The sequence below is a fragment of the Neoarius graeffei genome, chromosome 26 (assembly GCF_027579695.1).
Source record: "Neoarius graeffei isolate fNeoGra1 chromosome 26, fNeoGra1.pri, whole genome shotgun sequence".
NCBI classification, from domain to species: domain Eukaryota; kingdom Metazoa; phylum Chordata; class Actinopteri; order Siluriformes; family Ariidae; genus Neoarius; species Neoarius graeffei.
In genome coordinates, this window is record NC_083594.1 from 12,974,068 (window position 1) to 12,988,083 (window position 14,016).

A 14,016-nucleotide genomic window follows, 5' to 3' on the forward strand; every position below is an offset into this window, starting at 1 on the left:
TATCGTCGTCTCCGTTAGCTGTTTTCTTTGTTCAGTTGGCGTTTCTATTGGCACCTACTGGACAGGAAAGTGAACTTCACTTCACTTCGACAACCGGATGTGGAGGAAACTAATTATTATTTTTTTATTATTACGTAAACAAAGCAGGCTATTATAAAATGCAACGTGCATAGAACATACTAGTGCATCAAAAAATATAACATCATGAAAAAGTTCATTTTTACGTAATTAAATTAAAAATGTAAACTTTTTCATATATTCTATCCATGACATGTAAGGTGAAATATTTCAAGCCTTTGTTTGTGTTGTTGTTGTGGTGGTGATAGCAGTAATAGTAGGACAGCTGTATACAAGAGCATCATTTTCTGCAGAAGATTTTTGGTATGTTTTTCTTCACACTGTATTCAACACAGTGGCTATGGACAGGAAGTGGGTGATCAGACTCTACTTTCTGAAGAAGCTCTTTTGTTTCAATATTTGCTCCAAGATGTTAGAGATCTTCTAGCTGTCTGTGTTGTTGTGAGACCGCATCAGAGCCAAAGAAGGAAGGATGCTGGCTGTCCTGGGATGCTCCATGGACAGATCTGATGTGGTCGTAGAAAAGAGGACATGAAAGAAACTCATGTCCATCCTGGACAATGTAACATGTGCGCTCTATGATTTATGAGCACCTTCAGCAACTTTTTAACCATCACCTTATTCACTTGATTTTTACGACTATATATGTGTAATCGTACTGAATACATTTATTTTATTACTCTTGATTATTTCTTCCTTTATCTGTCTATCAGTAGAGTTGTGTCACTTTCTTTCAGGAAAGTGAGAGCAAAATGAGTTGATGTACTTTATATCCACTGTAATGAGACACACTGGTGGTGTATGACAGATGAAATGCCCCAGCAGAAGGCAGGAAGGTAGCAGTGGTGGTGCGTGAAAGATGAAATGTCCTGGAGGAGGACAGGAGGGCAGTGTTTGTATGTGAGTGCTGAAATACCCCAGCGGAGGGCAGTGGGGTCATTCCGTGCCAACTCACCTAGGGGTCCCCAGGTCACCCTCTCAGATTTTGCTGAAAAAATTCTTACATGTAGATCTATATGTTTCTACAACCCCTGCAAATTATTAGCTTTCAATTCCTCATAGTTTCCGAAAAACAGGCCTTTGAAATTTGACCCCCAAAAAGCTAAATTTGCAAAACGTGCTTTCTTCCAACTTCAGGAGCTTATAATTTTAAAATGGATCAAACCTGGAAGCCAATATTGCAGATATTTACTAAATGGCATCCATATTTTTCAATTATGCCATCAGTTAGCCTCTGGGATGCTTATTTATCACTCCATAGGAAGCCAAAAATGGCTTTTCGGCCAAAATGAGCTAAAATAGGGTGTAACTATAGGAGCTATTCTGGAAAAATGGATCGGCTCAGACTTTTCTCCTCATAACACAGTAATTATATGGTCATTATCTGTTCATAGGTACATTTTTTCCAGGATACCACTGTTAGGTGATGAATTACAAAAGTTTTAACATAAGCCCATCTCTCCGGGGGCCCCAAAATAGCCCATTTTTGCCCCCCAGTTTGACCATGTGGCTAGGGGTTTAGGATCTTCTAATTTTTTCTTGATATTGTCTCCTATAAGATGTATCAACTGACCAAGTTATTTTAGCGAACACCTGTGGCTTCACATTTAAATCAAATTTTATGTAAATGAACGGTTTTTTCATAAATCACTGTTTTGTCATATTCAGGACCTTATAAATCTGAAACAGAACTATATAGAAAAGTGATACTGCACAGATCTATAAACTGGCATACACATTTTCATATTGTGGAATGAGAATGCCTGAAGAATGCTTAGTTTTCTATCTATGGGAAACTGAAAATGGTAATTTGGCCCAAACTGGTAATTATTTATGAAGAGGTCCTTAAGTGAGGTTATGTGACAACATTGATTATTCTACTCATAAAGTACTGGTAATAATGTTAGGTACTTTTGCTATTCATAAATATATTGTTTCAATCATGATCCATACATGTTTGGAGTTTTATTTAAAAACCTGTCCAACAGTACTTTAACAGTTTACTGAAGTCAAGTTAGTTAGACAGCAGAGTCAGCCTGTCTGTCTGGACATTCTTTGTGTGGTTGAGGCCCCCGACATAAAATCTGGAGGGCGTCAGTATCAACTGTCACAGCATGACTTTAAGCATGTTCAAGATCTGTTTTCTAAGATGTAACATTATGCACCTTTTAATACTAGATATTAAGAGTCAGGACAGATGAAAATGGCATTAAGGAGTTTTCTAAAAGTGGTAAAAATGACTCTTTTGTTAGGACTAGGACTGTTTTGGCCTCTAGAGGCCACTGTTATTTCCTTTTCATATCGTGTTTATTTTGGCCTCTAGAGGCCGCCACTGTTCCTGTGTTTTGTGTTTGTGTTAATTGCCTAATTATCTTCACCTGTGTCCTTAATTAGTTTGTCTATTTATACCCCTGAGTTCAGTCCTCTTGTCACGGAGTCTTTGTGCTGTTATGTTTATCTCCAGTTTCCTTTGTACTGTGTTTTTTGATCTTCTTAGCTTTTGTATTTTTGCACTTTGCTTTTCTTTTGGATTATACTCTTTGGTTTTTTTTTTGTCTTTTGTTTTGCCCTGTATATAGTGTATATAGTTTAAATAAACCTTTTGATTCTTTTTCTACTTCCGCCTCACGCCTCTGCATTTGAGTCATCCCCCTGGTGGCCTAGTGGGGGTTTGCTGGATTATTACACCAACGAACCAGGTTCGAATCCCAGCAAAACCCTAACAGAAAGACTCCGTCATGACCGACTCAGCAGAGGCTGCTTCAACTGTCTACCCGGCCAACCTTCAGGGAATTATGGCAGCTTTGACACGCTTCGGAGCGACCATGGACGCTCATGGACGTACGCTCACCAGCCAACGTGAGGCCCTCGCTCGCCACGAGGAACTGCTTCAGCAAATTGGGAAAACCCTGGCACTGCTGACATCTCTGCCTGCATCTCCTGCTCCTGATCCAGTTCCTGCTCCTGATCCAGCTCCCACTCCTGCTCCAGTGCCTCCTGCAATGCTGCCTTCTTCACCTCGCGAACCCAGCCTTCCTGCACCACAGAGGTATGACGGCAAGCACAGTGAGTGCCGAGAGTTCCTTACCCAGTGTCAACTCACCTTTGAGCTTCAGCCTACCACCTACACTACGGATCGCCGCAAGATTGCCTTTGTGATCACCTTATTAGCTGGTAAGGCGCGAGCCTGGGCTACTGCTATCTGGCAAAGACAGGGACCTGAGTGCTTTGATTTCCAGCTGTTTTCTGAAGAGATGCTTCGGGTCTTCGATCAGGCAGACATCAGTACCGACGCAGCCCGAAAGCTCATGACCATCCGGCAAGGAGGAAGCGTCGCAGATTACGCCATCTCGTTCCGAACACTCGCAGCAGTAAGTGGATGGAACGAGACTGCCCTGGTGTCAGCCTTCCACCATGGTCTGTCTGACCCCATCAAGGACGGTCTGGCCTCTATTGGATGCCCAAGTGACCTCGAAACCCTCATCTCACATGCTATTCGTCTGGACAACAGGATGAGAGAACGCCACCAAGCCTTGAGCCCCCCCAGCCTCCCTACCTCTACCTGGAGACCGTCTACCTCCTTCAGTGACTGTCCAGAACCCATGCAAGTGGGTCGTACTCGCCTCTCCGCATCTGAGAGGGAGCGCAGAAGGAGGGACAAGTGCTGCATCTACTGTGGCAAGCCTGGTCACTTCCGAGCATCATGTCCCGAACTCTTGGGAAAAGGACCGCCCCGTCCAGCCGAGGGAGGGTTGTGACGGGGCCTACCCTCTCTCCCGGACTCCCTGGCCAAGGAATCTACATCCCGGTCTCCATCTCCTGGGGTGAGTCTGTCCACTCTTGTCAAGCTTTGATAGACTCAGGGGCGGCTGGGAACTTTATGGATATTCACTTCGCCCAAAGCATCAATATTCCGACTGCACCTCTTGAAGTCCCACTGTCTGTGTCTGCCCTCGATGGCCAAGCGTTAGGTGATGGAAGAGTCACCCAAGTTACTTCTCCAGTCTTCCTCCAGTCTCAAGGTCACAAGGAAGAAATATCCCTGCATCTGATTCCTTCACCTGAGTTCCCAGTTATTCTAGGCCTTCCTTGGCTTACTCGCCACAACCCTCACATAGACTGGGTAACAAGCCAGGTTGTGGAATGGGGCCCTGCATGCCATGCCTCTTGTCTGCTCTCTAGCTCTCCTGTGTCTCCTGCCGAGCCCCCTGATCTCACCGAGTTATCTCAAGTTCCCACAGAGTACTGGGATCTCAAGGAGGTATTCAGCAAGAGCAGGGCCGCCGTTCTTCCTCCGCACCGGGCCTACGACTGTGCCATCGACTTGCTCCCTGGGACTACCCCTCCTCGTGGCAGACTGTTTTCACTCTCTCAGCCAGAACGCAAGGCCATGGAGGAATACCTCAAAGATGCCCTGGTCTCTGGGTTTATTCGACCCTCCACTTCACCTGCTGGAGCCGGCTTCTTCTTTGTCGGCAAGAAGGATGGGGGGCTCCGACCATGTATTGATTACAGGGGCCTGAATAAGATCACTGTGCGCAACCGATATCCCCTTCCGCTGATGTCCACAGCTTTCGACCTGCTCCAAGGCGCCACCGTCTTCACCAAGTTGGACCTACGGAACGCATACCACCTCATCCGTATCCGACAGGGAGACGAGTGGAAGACTGCCTTTAACACCCCGTCTGGGCACTACGAATACCAGGTGATGCCCTTCGGACTCACCAACGCACCAGCTGTTTTTCAGGCCCTAATCAACGACGTCTTAAGGGACATGATTAACCTATACGTTTTTGTCTACCTCGACGACATCCTTATCTTTTCCAAGACCGTGCAGGAGCACCGCCACCATGTCCGCCAGGTTCTCCAGAGGCTGCTACAGAACAATCTGTTCGCCAAGGCCCAGAAATGCGAATTTCATGTTCCCGAGGTCTCCTTTCTGGGATTTATTGTACGGACAGGCCAACTCCAAATGGACCCTGCCAAGACCCTGGCCGTCCGGGATTGGCCTACTCCCAAGTCCGTTAAGGAGGTTCAGCGGTTCTTAGGATTCGCTAACTTCTACCGCAAGTTCATCAGGAACTTCAGTTCTGTGGCAGCACCCATGTCAGACCTCACCAAAGGGACAGGTGGATCTTATGGCTGGTCTCCTCAGGCAGAAAAGGCGTTCAAAGACCTCAAGGACCGCTTCTGCACGGCACCCATTCTGGTTCTCCCGGACACCTCCCAACCATTCATCGTGGAGGTGGACGCCTCGGACAGTGGTGTCGGCGCGGTGCTCTCTCAACGTTCGGAAGGAAAGCTGCACCCCTGCGCTTACTTCTCCCACCGCCTGAGTCCTGCTGAGTCCCGGTACGATGTGGGGGATCGAGAACTGCTAGCGGTCAAACTGGCCCTTGAGGAGTGGAGGCACTGGCTGGAGGGAGCACAACATCCATTCCTGGTTTGGACTGACCACAAGAACCTGGAGTACCTCCAGCAAGCCAAGAGACTGAACCCTCGACAGGCTAGGTGGGCCCTGTTTTTCAGTCGGTTTGACTTCACCCTCTCATACCGCCCCGGCTCCAAGAACACCAAACCTGACGCACTGTCCAGACTGTTCTCTGCCACTAACAGGGAGAATGAAGTCGGGCCTATTATCCCTGTGTCCCGGATTGTGGCCCCTGTCCGCTGGGGTATTGAGGAGGCTGTCTGACGAGCCCAACGCCAGGACCCCGGTCCTGGGACGGGGCCACCAGGCCTCTTGTACGTCCCACATCAAGCCCGGGCCAAGGTTCTCCAGTGGGGTCACTCTTCCCCTCTCACCGCCCACCCGGGAGCTCGGAGGACCCTGGACTTCCTGAAAAGACGCTTCTGGTGGCCTAACATGGAGAAGGAAGTAAGGTCATTTGTCCTGTCCTGTGAGGTTTGCACCAGAACCAAGAACCCACGACAGCGTCCCCAGGGTCTCCTGCATCCTCTGACCATTCCCCGGCGTCCCTGGTCCCACGTGGCAGTCGACTTCATCACGGGTCTCCCTGAGTCACAAGGTAACACGGTCATTTTGGTCTTAGTTGACAGATTCTCCAAGGCCTGCCGCTTCATACCACTGTGCAAACTCCCCTCTGCTCTTGAAACTGCGAAACTTTTGTTTAATCATGTCTTCCGAGTCTTTGGTCTTCCACAGGACATCGTCTCAGACCGAGGGCCCCAGTTCTCCTCCCGAGTGTGGCACGGGTTCTGCAAGGTCATCGGAGCCACTGCCAGCCTCTCCTCTGGGTTTCACCCACAGTCCAATGGTCAGACAGAGAGGCTCAACCAGGACCTGGAAACCACCCTGCGAGGCCTGGCTATGGATAACCCGACATCGTGGAGCACCTGGCTGCCATGGGCGGAGTACGCCCACAACACCCTGCAGTCATCGGCCACCAAGCTGTCGCCATTCCAGTGCCAATTCGGGTTCCAGCCACCTCTGTTCCCGGACCAGGAGGAGGACGTGGGGGTGCCCTCGGTCAACCAATATGTGAGACGGTGTCGCAAGACCTGGAGCAAGGTCAGGAAGACCCTCATACAGACCTCCAGAACCAACCAGACTCAGGCCAACCGCCATAGAAGACCTGCACACGCTTTCCGCCCTGGGCAGCGTGTTTGGCTGTCCACTAAGGACCTTCCACTGCGGGTGGAGAACCGCAAGCTTGCTCCTCGCTACATTGGCCCCTTCAAGGTGGTGCGCAGGGTGAACCCTGTCTCCTACCGGCTCCAGTTGCCCCGGACTCTGAGGATCAACCCCACTTTCCATGTTTCCCTGTTACGGCCCGTACTGACGTCTACGTATGCCCCTGCCCCTAGGAACCCCCCACCCCCCCGCATCTTCCAGGGGCAGACTGTGTTCACTGTGAATCGCCTGCTTGACTCCCGCCGGGTCCGCGGCGGGTTGCAATATCTGGTGGACTGGGAGGGCTATGGTCCTGAGGAGCGCTGCTGGGTTCCTGCTCGGGATGTCCTTGATAAAGAACTATGTCGGGACTTCCATTCGGCCCATCCGGATCGCCCTGGGAACGTCAGGAGACGCTCCTAGAGGGGGGGGTCCTGTTAGGACTAGGACTGTTTTGGCCTCTAGAGGCCACTGTTATTTCCTTTTCATATCGTGTTTATTTTGGCCTCTAGAGGCCGCCACTGTTCCTGTGTTTTGTGTTTGTGTTAATTGCCTAATTATCTTCACCTGTGTCCTTAATTAGTTTGTCTATTTATACCCCTGAGTTCAGTCCTCTTGTCACGGAGTCTTTGTGCTGTTATGTTTATCTCCAGTTTCCTTTGTACTGTGTTTTTTGATCTTCTTAGCTTTTGTATTTTTGCACTTTGCTTTTCTTTTGGATTATACTCTTTGGTTTTTTTTTTGTCTTTTGTTTTGCCCTGTATATAGTGTATATAGTTTAAATAAACCTTTTGATTCTTTTTCTACTTCCGCCTCACGCCTCTGCATTTGAGTCATCCCCCTGGTGGCCTAGTGGGGGTTTGCTGGATTATTACACCAACGAACCAGGTTCGAATCCCAGCAAAACCCTAACATCTTTGTCTTCGTATACATGCATATTATAGAGTGTACACACTGTAAAAAATAGAATTACGCTTTGTTCAAGTAATTCCATATTCACAATTGATCTGTAATGCCCTAGTGGAGGTTAGGAAGGGGCAGTGGTGGTGTGTGAGAGCTGTAATGCCCCAGTGGAGGTTAGGAAGGAGCAGTGGTGGTGTGTGAGAGCTGTAATGCCCCAGTGGAGGTTAGGAAGGAGCAGTGGTGGTGTGTGAGAGCTGTAATGCCCCAGTGGAGGTTAGGAAGGGGCAGTGGTGGTGTGCGAGAGCTGTAATGTCCCAGTGGATGTTAGGAAGGGGCAGTGGTGGTGTGCGAGAGCTGTAATGCCCCAGTGGAGGTTAGGAAGGGGCAGTGGTGGTGTGCGAGAGCTGTAATGCCCCAGTGGAGGTTAGGAAGGGGCAGTGGTGGTGTGCGAGAGCTGTAATGCCCCAGTGGAGTTTAGGAAGGGGCAGTGGTGGTGTGCGAGAGCTGTAATGTCCCAGTGGAGGTTAGGAAGGGGCAGTGGTGGTGTGCGAGAGCTGTAATGCCCCAGTGGAGGTTAGGAAGGGGCAGTGGTGGTGTGTGAGCGCTGTAATGCCCCAGTGGAGGTTAGGAAGGGGCAGTGGTGGTGTGTGAGATCTGTAATGCCCTAGTGGAGGTTAGGAAGGGGCAGTGGTGGTGTGTGAGAGCTGTAATGCCCCAGTGGAGGTTAGGAAGGGGCAGAGGTGGTGTGTGAGATCTGTAATGCCCCAGTGGAGGTTAGGAAGGTGCAGTGGTGGTGTGTGAGAGCTGTAATGTCCCAGTGGAGGTTAGGAAGGTGCATTGGTGGTGTGTGAGAGCTGTAATGCCCCAGTGGAGGTTAGGAAGGTGCAGTGGTGGTGTGTGAGAGCTGTAATGCCCCAGTGGAGGTTAGGAAGGGGCAGTGGTGGTGTGTGAGAGCTGTAATGCCCCAGTGGAGGTTAGGAAGGGGCAGTGGTGGTGTGTGAGCGCTGTAATGCCCCAGTGGAGGTTAGGAAGGTGCAGTGGTGGTGTGTGAGATCTGTAATGCCCTAGTGGAGGTTAGGAAGGGGCAGTGGTGGTGTGTGAGATCTGTAATGCCCTAGTGGAGGTTAGGAAGGGGCAGTGGTGGTGTGTGAGAGCTGTAATGCCCCAGCGGAGGGCAGTAGTGTCTCTCCCAGTGCGGAGTGAAGGTGGTGGGACCCCGGGGCAGTGGAAGTTGGAGCCGTGCTGCAGGAAGAAGGGGCGATGTAGCGCTCACTGTCGGACTCCTGGAGCTCCAGGGCCGCTCTGCTCGTACAGACTTATTTATTTTATTTTTGACCAAAGCTGGATGTTAAAGTAGTTTAGAGGAAACACGATTAACCGGTTCACCTAGCAGGTTTATAGATAAATAAATTACTCCGATAGTGTGGGAGTCTGAGGCGAGAGTGTAACTAACTAACCAACTCACCCAGCCGGGAGGTTTGGAGGAGCTTCAGAAAACAGAGTTAGTTATTAGCTTGAGTTAATACTAATGCTAACACTTACTGTATGTTTCCGGTCTGGTTCTGAGATTGTCATTTCTCTAGTCAGTGTTGTCGCCGGTTAGCAAAATAATAAAAGTAAAATCCAATAAAATAAAAACAGCTGGTTATGAATTATTGAAAAAGGCAGCTAACTAAATCTGCTAGCTTGGAACGCGCATTAGCTAATTAGCTAATGAGACATTGTTTTTCTGAGTCGTAATTTTTAAAATAATAATAATAATAATTGAGGTTTATTTTACTAATGTAAATATTTCAGATAATTACAGCGGTGTATTTCCTGCAGCGGAAACTCAAGTCCTTTTCTTGGTCAGAAGAGCTTCCGAGCTAATCATGTTCGATAATATTGCTAAGATAACAAGAAAACCAAACTGTTACAATTCCAGTTGAAGTTATTTACTTATATTATCTTTTCTTAAATTATCTTATTTATCTTTTCATGGCGCTTTAGCGCATATACGTGTTTAATAACGTTAGTGTATAATGTAACGACCAGCTCGCATTAGTGTGTATTAGCATTAGCATAAGCAAACCACCGGACTTCATTCGGACCAAACTCTTCAATAAGCCTGCTGTGGTTTTATTTTTTTTCCCTCTATTTTTTTTTTCTTTTTGGACTTTTGTTGATTTTAATCATATTTAAATTCATCCCACTGAAGTCAAGCAAAAACAAGCTCTTCAAATAGTAAGTATATATTGCTAGCTGGCTAATGGAGTTTGTAGTAGCTAATGCTAGCAGGTTATGATTCGTTACTTAGCAACACGGCTTATTTTTGATATTAATGTTTGTTTTTTGTTTTAGAATTTAACTTTTGTTTGTTTGTTTGTTCAAAACGAGAGGTGTGTGTGTGTGTGTGGGGTGTTTTAAGGAGTAACACAGCTAGCTAACAGTTTGTTTTTCTTCCTGTCACTTGAAGCTAATTATTGTCTCCTGTTAAACGGGACGTGTGTTATTTTGGTGTAATGGCTCACTTTTTATTTTATTTTAAATAAGCTATTATTTATTTAACTCTCTGCCTGCTTTCTTTGCTCGACTCTTGTGTCTTATTTCCCCCCTCACTGCTGTGTGTATATATATATATTATAACGACTTAAACGCTAATTATAAGCGGTTCCTCCTGTTATTGAGTCACTCTCATTTCCCTGGAGGTTATTTAGTGAGGTCAGGCATTTTTAATAAAAACGACACTCTGTTGTGCTTCAGGATGGTGGTTTCCAGATGTTCTTGTTTGGTTAACCTGCCAGCTGTGCTATTTTTACACTCGGTTCTGGAGGTGGTCTGTAGGTTTGGATGTTTCAGTAAACATCAGCCTTCTGACTCTGAGCTCAGGTCCCTGAGATCAACAGATTAGTGATAGATTTTAAGATTAAAAACAAGAGTCTTGTGGGTTTTTCTGATGCCTGGAAGTCGGTTTGTTTGCGAGTTGATAATTCTATTTGGATGAACTCCCTTTCAGATCGGAGTCATGAGGTAAGACACAAACACACACGGTGCTTTTTCCAATACGATATCTACAAATTCAGGGGTGATTCTAGCATCTGATCTTTGGGGGTGCTTAGCCCCCAGAGCTGACAGAGGCACCTGGCTTGAACGACAGTGTTTCCACGTTTATTCCGCATTTAGACTAGACTTAACTAGACAAGAAGACTAGACTAGACAAGACTAGACTTATGCAATGTTTTAACAGAAGCTGACCCAATAAACTATGATATGGGCAATTCCATGTAAATGTCAACCTCACCATGCAAAAATAAAGCAACATGTAATACATCAAAACCACTCCGGGAGATATCGCCTAGGCCTGTATTTTACAGATGTGAATAAGTTGAACCAATTTGTCACAAGAATTGTTCCCTTCGCCTTAATACGTCAGTCTTTCTTTCTTATAATGTAAAACCCAAGCTAAAATCAACTTTGATCATGTACAATTCTATATTATTGCCACAAGCCACAGAAATGTATGCTGAAATCCACAAAACAGCAAAACAATAGCCATCCTAAATATTATTTAAGAACTTTGATAGTTTTAGCTGATATTTAGAGAGTTTTTCAAAGGGTTATGGTGGTTAAATTGCTGATTTTCTAAACATATGCCATGTCTATTTCAGACGCGTCACGTCCATAACGGAATTTCGTCACATCCATAACGCTGACTTTTCCTTCCGAAACTCTGCATGAAATACAAAATATTTTAAACAAAGATTTTTTAATATTCACCTTGGACCCCTCTATCAAACGGATATCTCCATTTCGACATTAGGTTTACAATTTCACAGAGTTTGATAAAAACGTACAGTCACCCAAGAAAAGTGATACTTTTTCTGTCACATCCATAATGCATCTTTTATTGGCATTTTCTGGCATGCCCTAGATGTACTATGGGAATTGTTCTTGTTCTATCACTTCTCCAGTATGGTACAGCTTTAAAATATGCAACACCTGTTTAAATACTGGGAGACAATAAAACATGCACTGGGTCATTTGTTGCCATTTTGAGTTCAAGTGTCACGTCCATAATGCTGGAATTGCTCATATCTACACATTTACAACCACTGACACAGTTATTTACGTTATATTTTTAACTAAACAAGACCTACTACTGCATTTGTAATGTTGGAGCTATTCATTTAGAACAGTGGTAATTGTTAATTAATGTGTTATTGTGTAATAGTGTGTATTATTATGATTTTACATTAGTTTACATTAGTTTATATTTTTTGTTATATTTGTTATATTTTGGTAGTGTTCTTTTGAAAATGTAGGCTATATCCAAACCACACTCACTGTCCCCCCAGACAATGACCAGGGTTTGGATTTGTGAATGATAAGCAAACGTAAACGCTATGTTACATTAAATAAAATTGACTAACACACGGTGGTCTAGCACCGTAGCACTTGTACAGCTCTGCACAAAAGTATCTCGATATCATATCGAGATACTTTTGATGATCGATGATAAATGTCATTTTTATCATTCTGTTCATAGACCAGGGAACATCAATATTGCATTATGCATATTATTGTGTTGTGTTTAACAATTGTAACTCCAGTCCGTACCTTCACATCTCGCTATGCCAGTAATGCCGCTTTTCCACTACAAACGCGGCTGAGTCGGGCTGAGCCGTGCCGTGCTGAGTCGGGCTGAGCGGGGCTGTTGGAGTTGCATTTCGACTACAACCGCGCTGAACCGTGCTGGCTGGAAGTGGGTGGACACATTGGGTGGAGTTAGCAAAAGTGGGTGGATGTCAGGTGATGCCGTTAAGCAGCGCAAACAGTGACATCAGTGATCTTTTAAGCGGTAGTCTCACGACCCGAATAGTAAACAGCAAACATGGAGGACATGGAGTCGTTAGTGTTGCTGGTCTTGGTGCTGTGGCTTGTTGTCACCGACAACGCGGACAGATACTGGCAAGAGCGTATAGACGAGGCGAGGCGCATAAGGCTTCAGAAATTCTCGTAATTCGTCATTCTTCTTCTTCCGGGTTTGCGGTGTTTACAGATCCCAGCGCGCTCGCGGGGTGTGTGTGGGCATGTGAGGACACTCCTCCTCACCAATCAGTGCACAGGGGAGTGTCTGCTCACGCCCCCAGCCTCACTCGGCTCGCTTTGGCTCGCTTCAGCCCCACTCCAAAACGGTGCGAGTTTTAGGGGCTAAGCAGGGCTGAAGCGAGCTGAGTCGTGCTGGTTTTTGGTAGTCGAAACGCGAGCCGTGTCGGGCTGAAGTGAGCTGAAGCGAGCTGAAGTGAGCTGAAAAAGGGTAGTGGGAAAGGGCCATAATACTCACGTGCTACTTCGAGTTCCTCATCAGCGTGGAATCCAGTTAAAAAAAACCACCATGTCGTAGCAAGCACTCGCGCGGACAGGCAACCCAATCAGAGGGGACGCAAGGAGGAGAGGTATTTTACTGGTCATAGAACTATCACGTAACAGGTGAATTCAAGAACACACACACGCCCGCGCACACATTCATTGCGCAGTGTGCAAGGGCACTTATTTCTGAAAATTACGTCCAAAAGCAGTGTTTTTGAGGGTGCTGAGCTAGGGGGTGCTGAGCTCGTTTTTGGGGGTGCTTGAGCACCCCCAAAAATAGGCTAAACACGCCCCTGCTACAAATCCAGAGTTGTTTATGATCCATGAGTGGATATATCTTTAATACAAGATGATGATGATCGTCTGTGGATGAGGATATAGCTTGATGTTTTATTTGTTTTTATGCCACCTATTTATATTAAAGCCAGGTCTATAATGTTTTCCAACTATGCAAAAGTTTGGGCACCCTTACTGAATGTCTGTTACTGTGAATTCTGTGAGCAGAAGATGAACTGATCACCAAAAGGCATAAAGGTAAAGATGACACATTTCTTTTCAGCGTTTTCTGCAAGATTTGTGTGTTATTTTTGTTTTGTACAATTGGAGAGTGAAAAAAGAAAAGGAATATACCATGTGAAAGTTTGGGCGCCCCAATACATTTGAGTTCTCAGGTAACTTTTACCAAGGTTCCAGACCTTAATTAGCTTATTGAGCTGTGGCTTGTTCAAATTCTTCGTTAGGAAAGGTCAGATGATGCAGATTTCAAGGCTGTATAAATTCTCTGATTCCACAAACTTGTCCCTAAAATCAACAGCCATGGGCTCCTCTAAGCAACTCCCTCGCGTTCTGAATAATAAAATAATTGATGCTCACAAAGCAGGAGAAGGCTACAAGAACGTAGCAAAGTGTTTTCAGGTAGCTGTTTCCTCAGATCGTAATGTTATTAAGAAATGGCAGTTAACAGAAACAGTGGAGATCAAGGTGAGGTCTGGAAGATGAAGAAAACTTTCTGAAAGAACTGCTCGTTGGATTGCTAGAAAGGCAAATAAAAA

The 14,016-nt window shown here is 46.1% G+C and overlaps 1 protein-coding gene across 3 annotated transcripts in view; it reads left to right on the forward strand.

Moving 5' to 3' along the window:
* The window catches only part of ip6k1 (inositol hexakisphosphate kinase 1), a 104,868-nt gene that overhangs the window by 729 nt on the left and 90,123 nt on the right, over positions 1 to 14,016 (forward strand). Inside the window, exon 1 of one of the 3 annotated variants that reach the window (XM_060910035.1) lies at positions 9,098 to 9,116. The exons of 1 other annotated variant lie outside the window; for it this stretch is intronic. Coding sequence is in view for 1 of the 2 variants with exons in the window: in XM_060910033.1 (XP_060766016.1) it covers positions 10,595 to 10,624 (30 nt within the window). In the remaining variant the exon portion in view is untranslated. Of the gene's footprint in view, positions 1 to 9,097; positions 9,117 to 10,537; positions 10,625 to 14,016 lie in introns of those variants that run through there. One more of the 3 variants, XM_060910033.1, reaches the window with a different exon arrangement.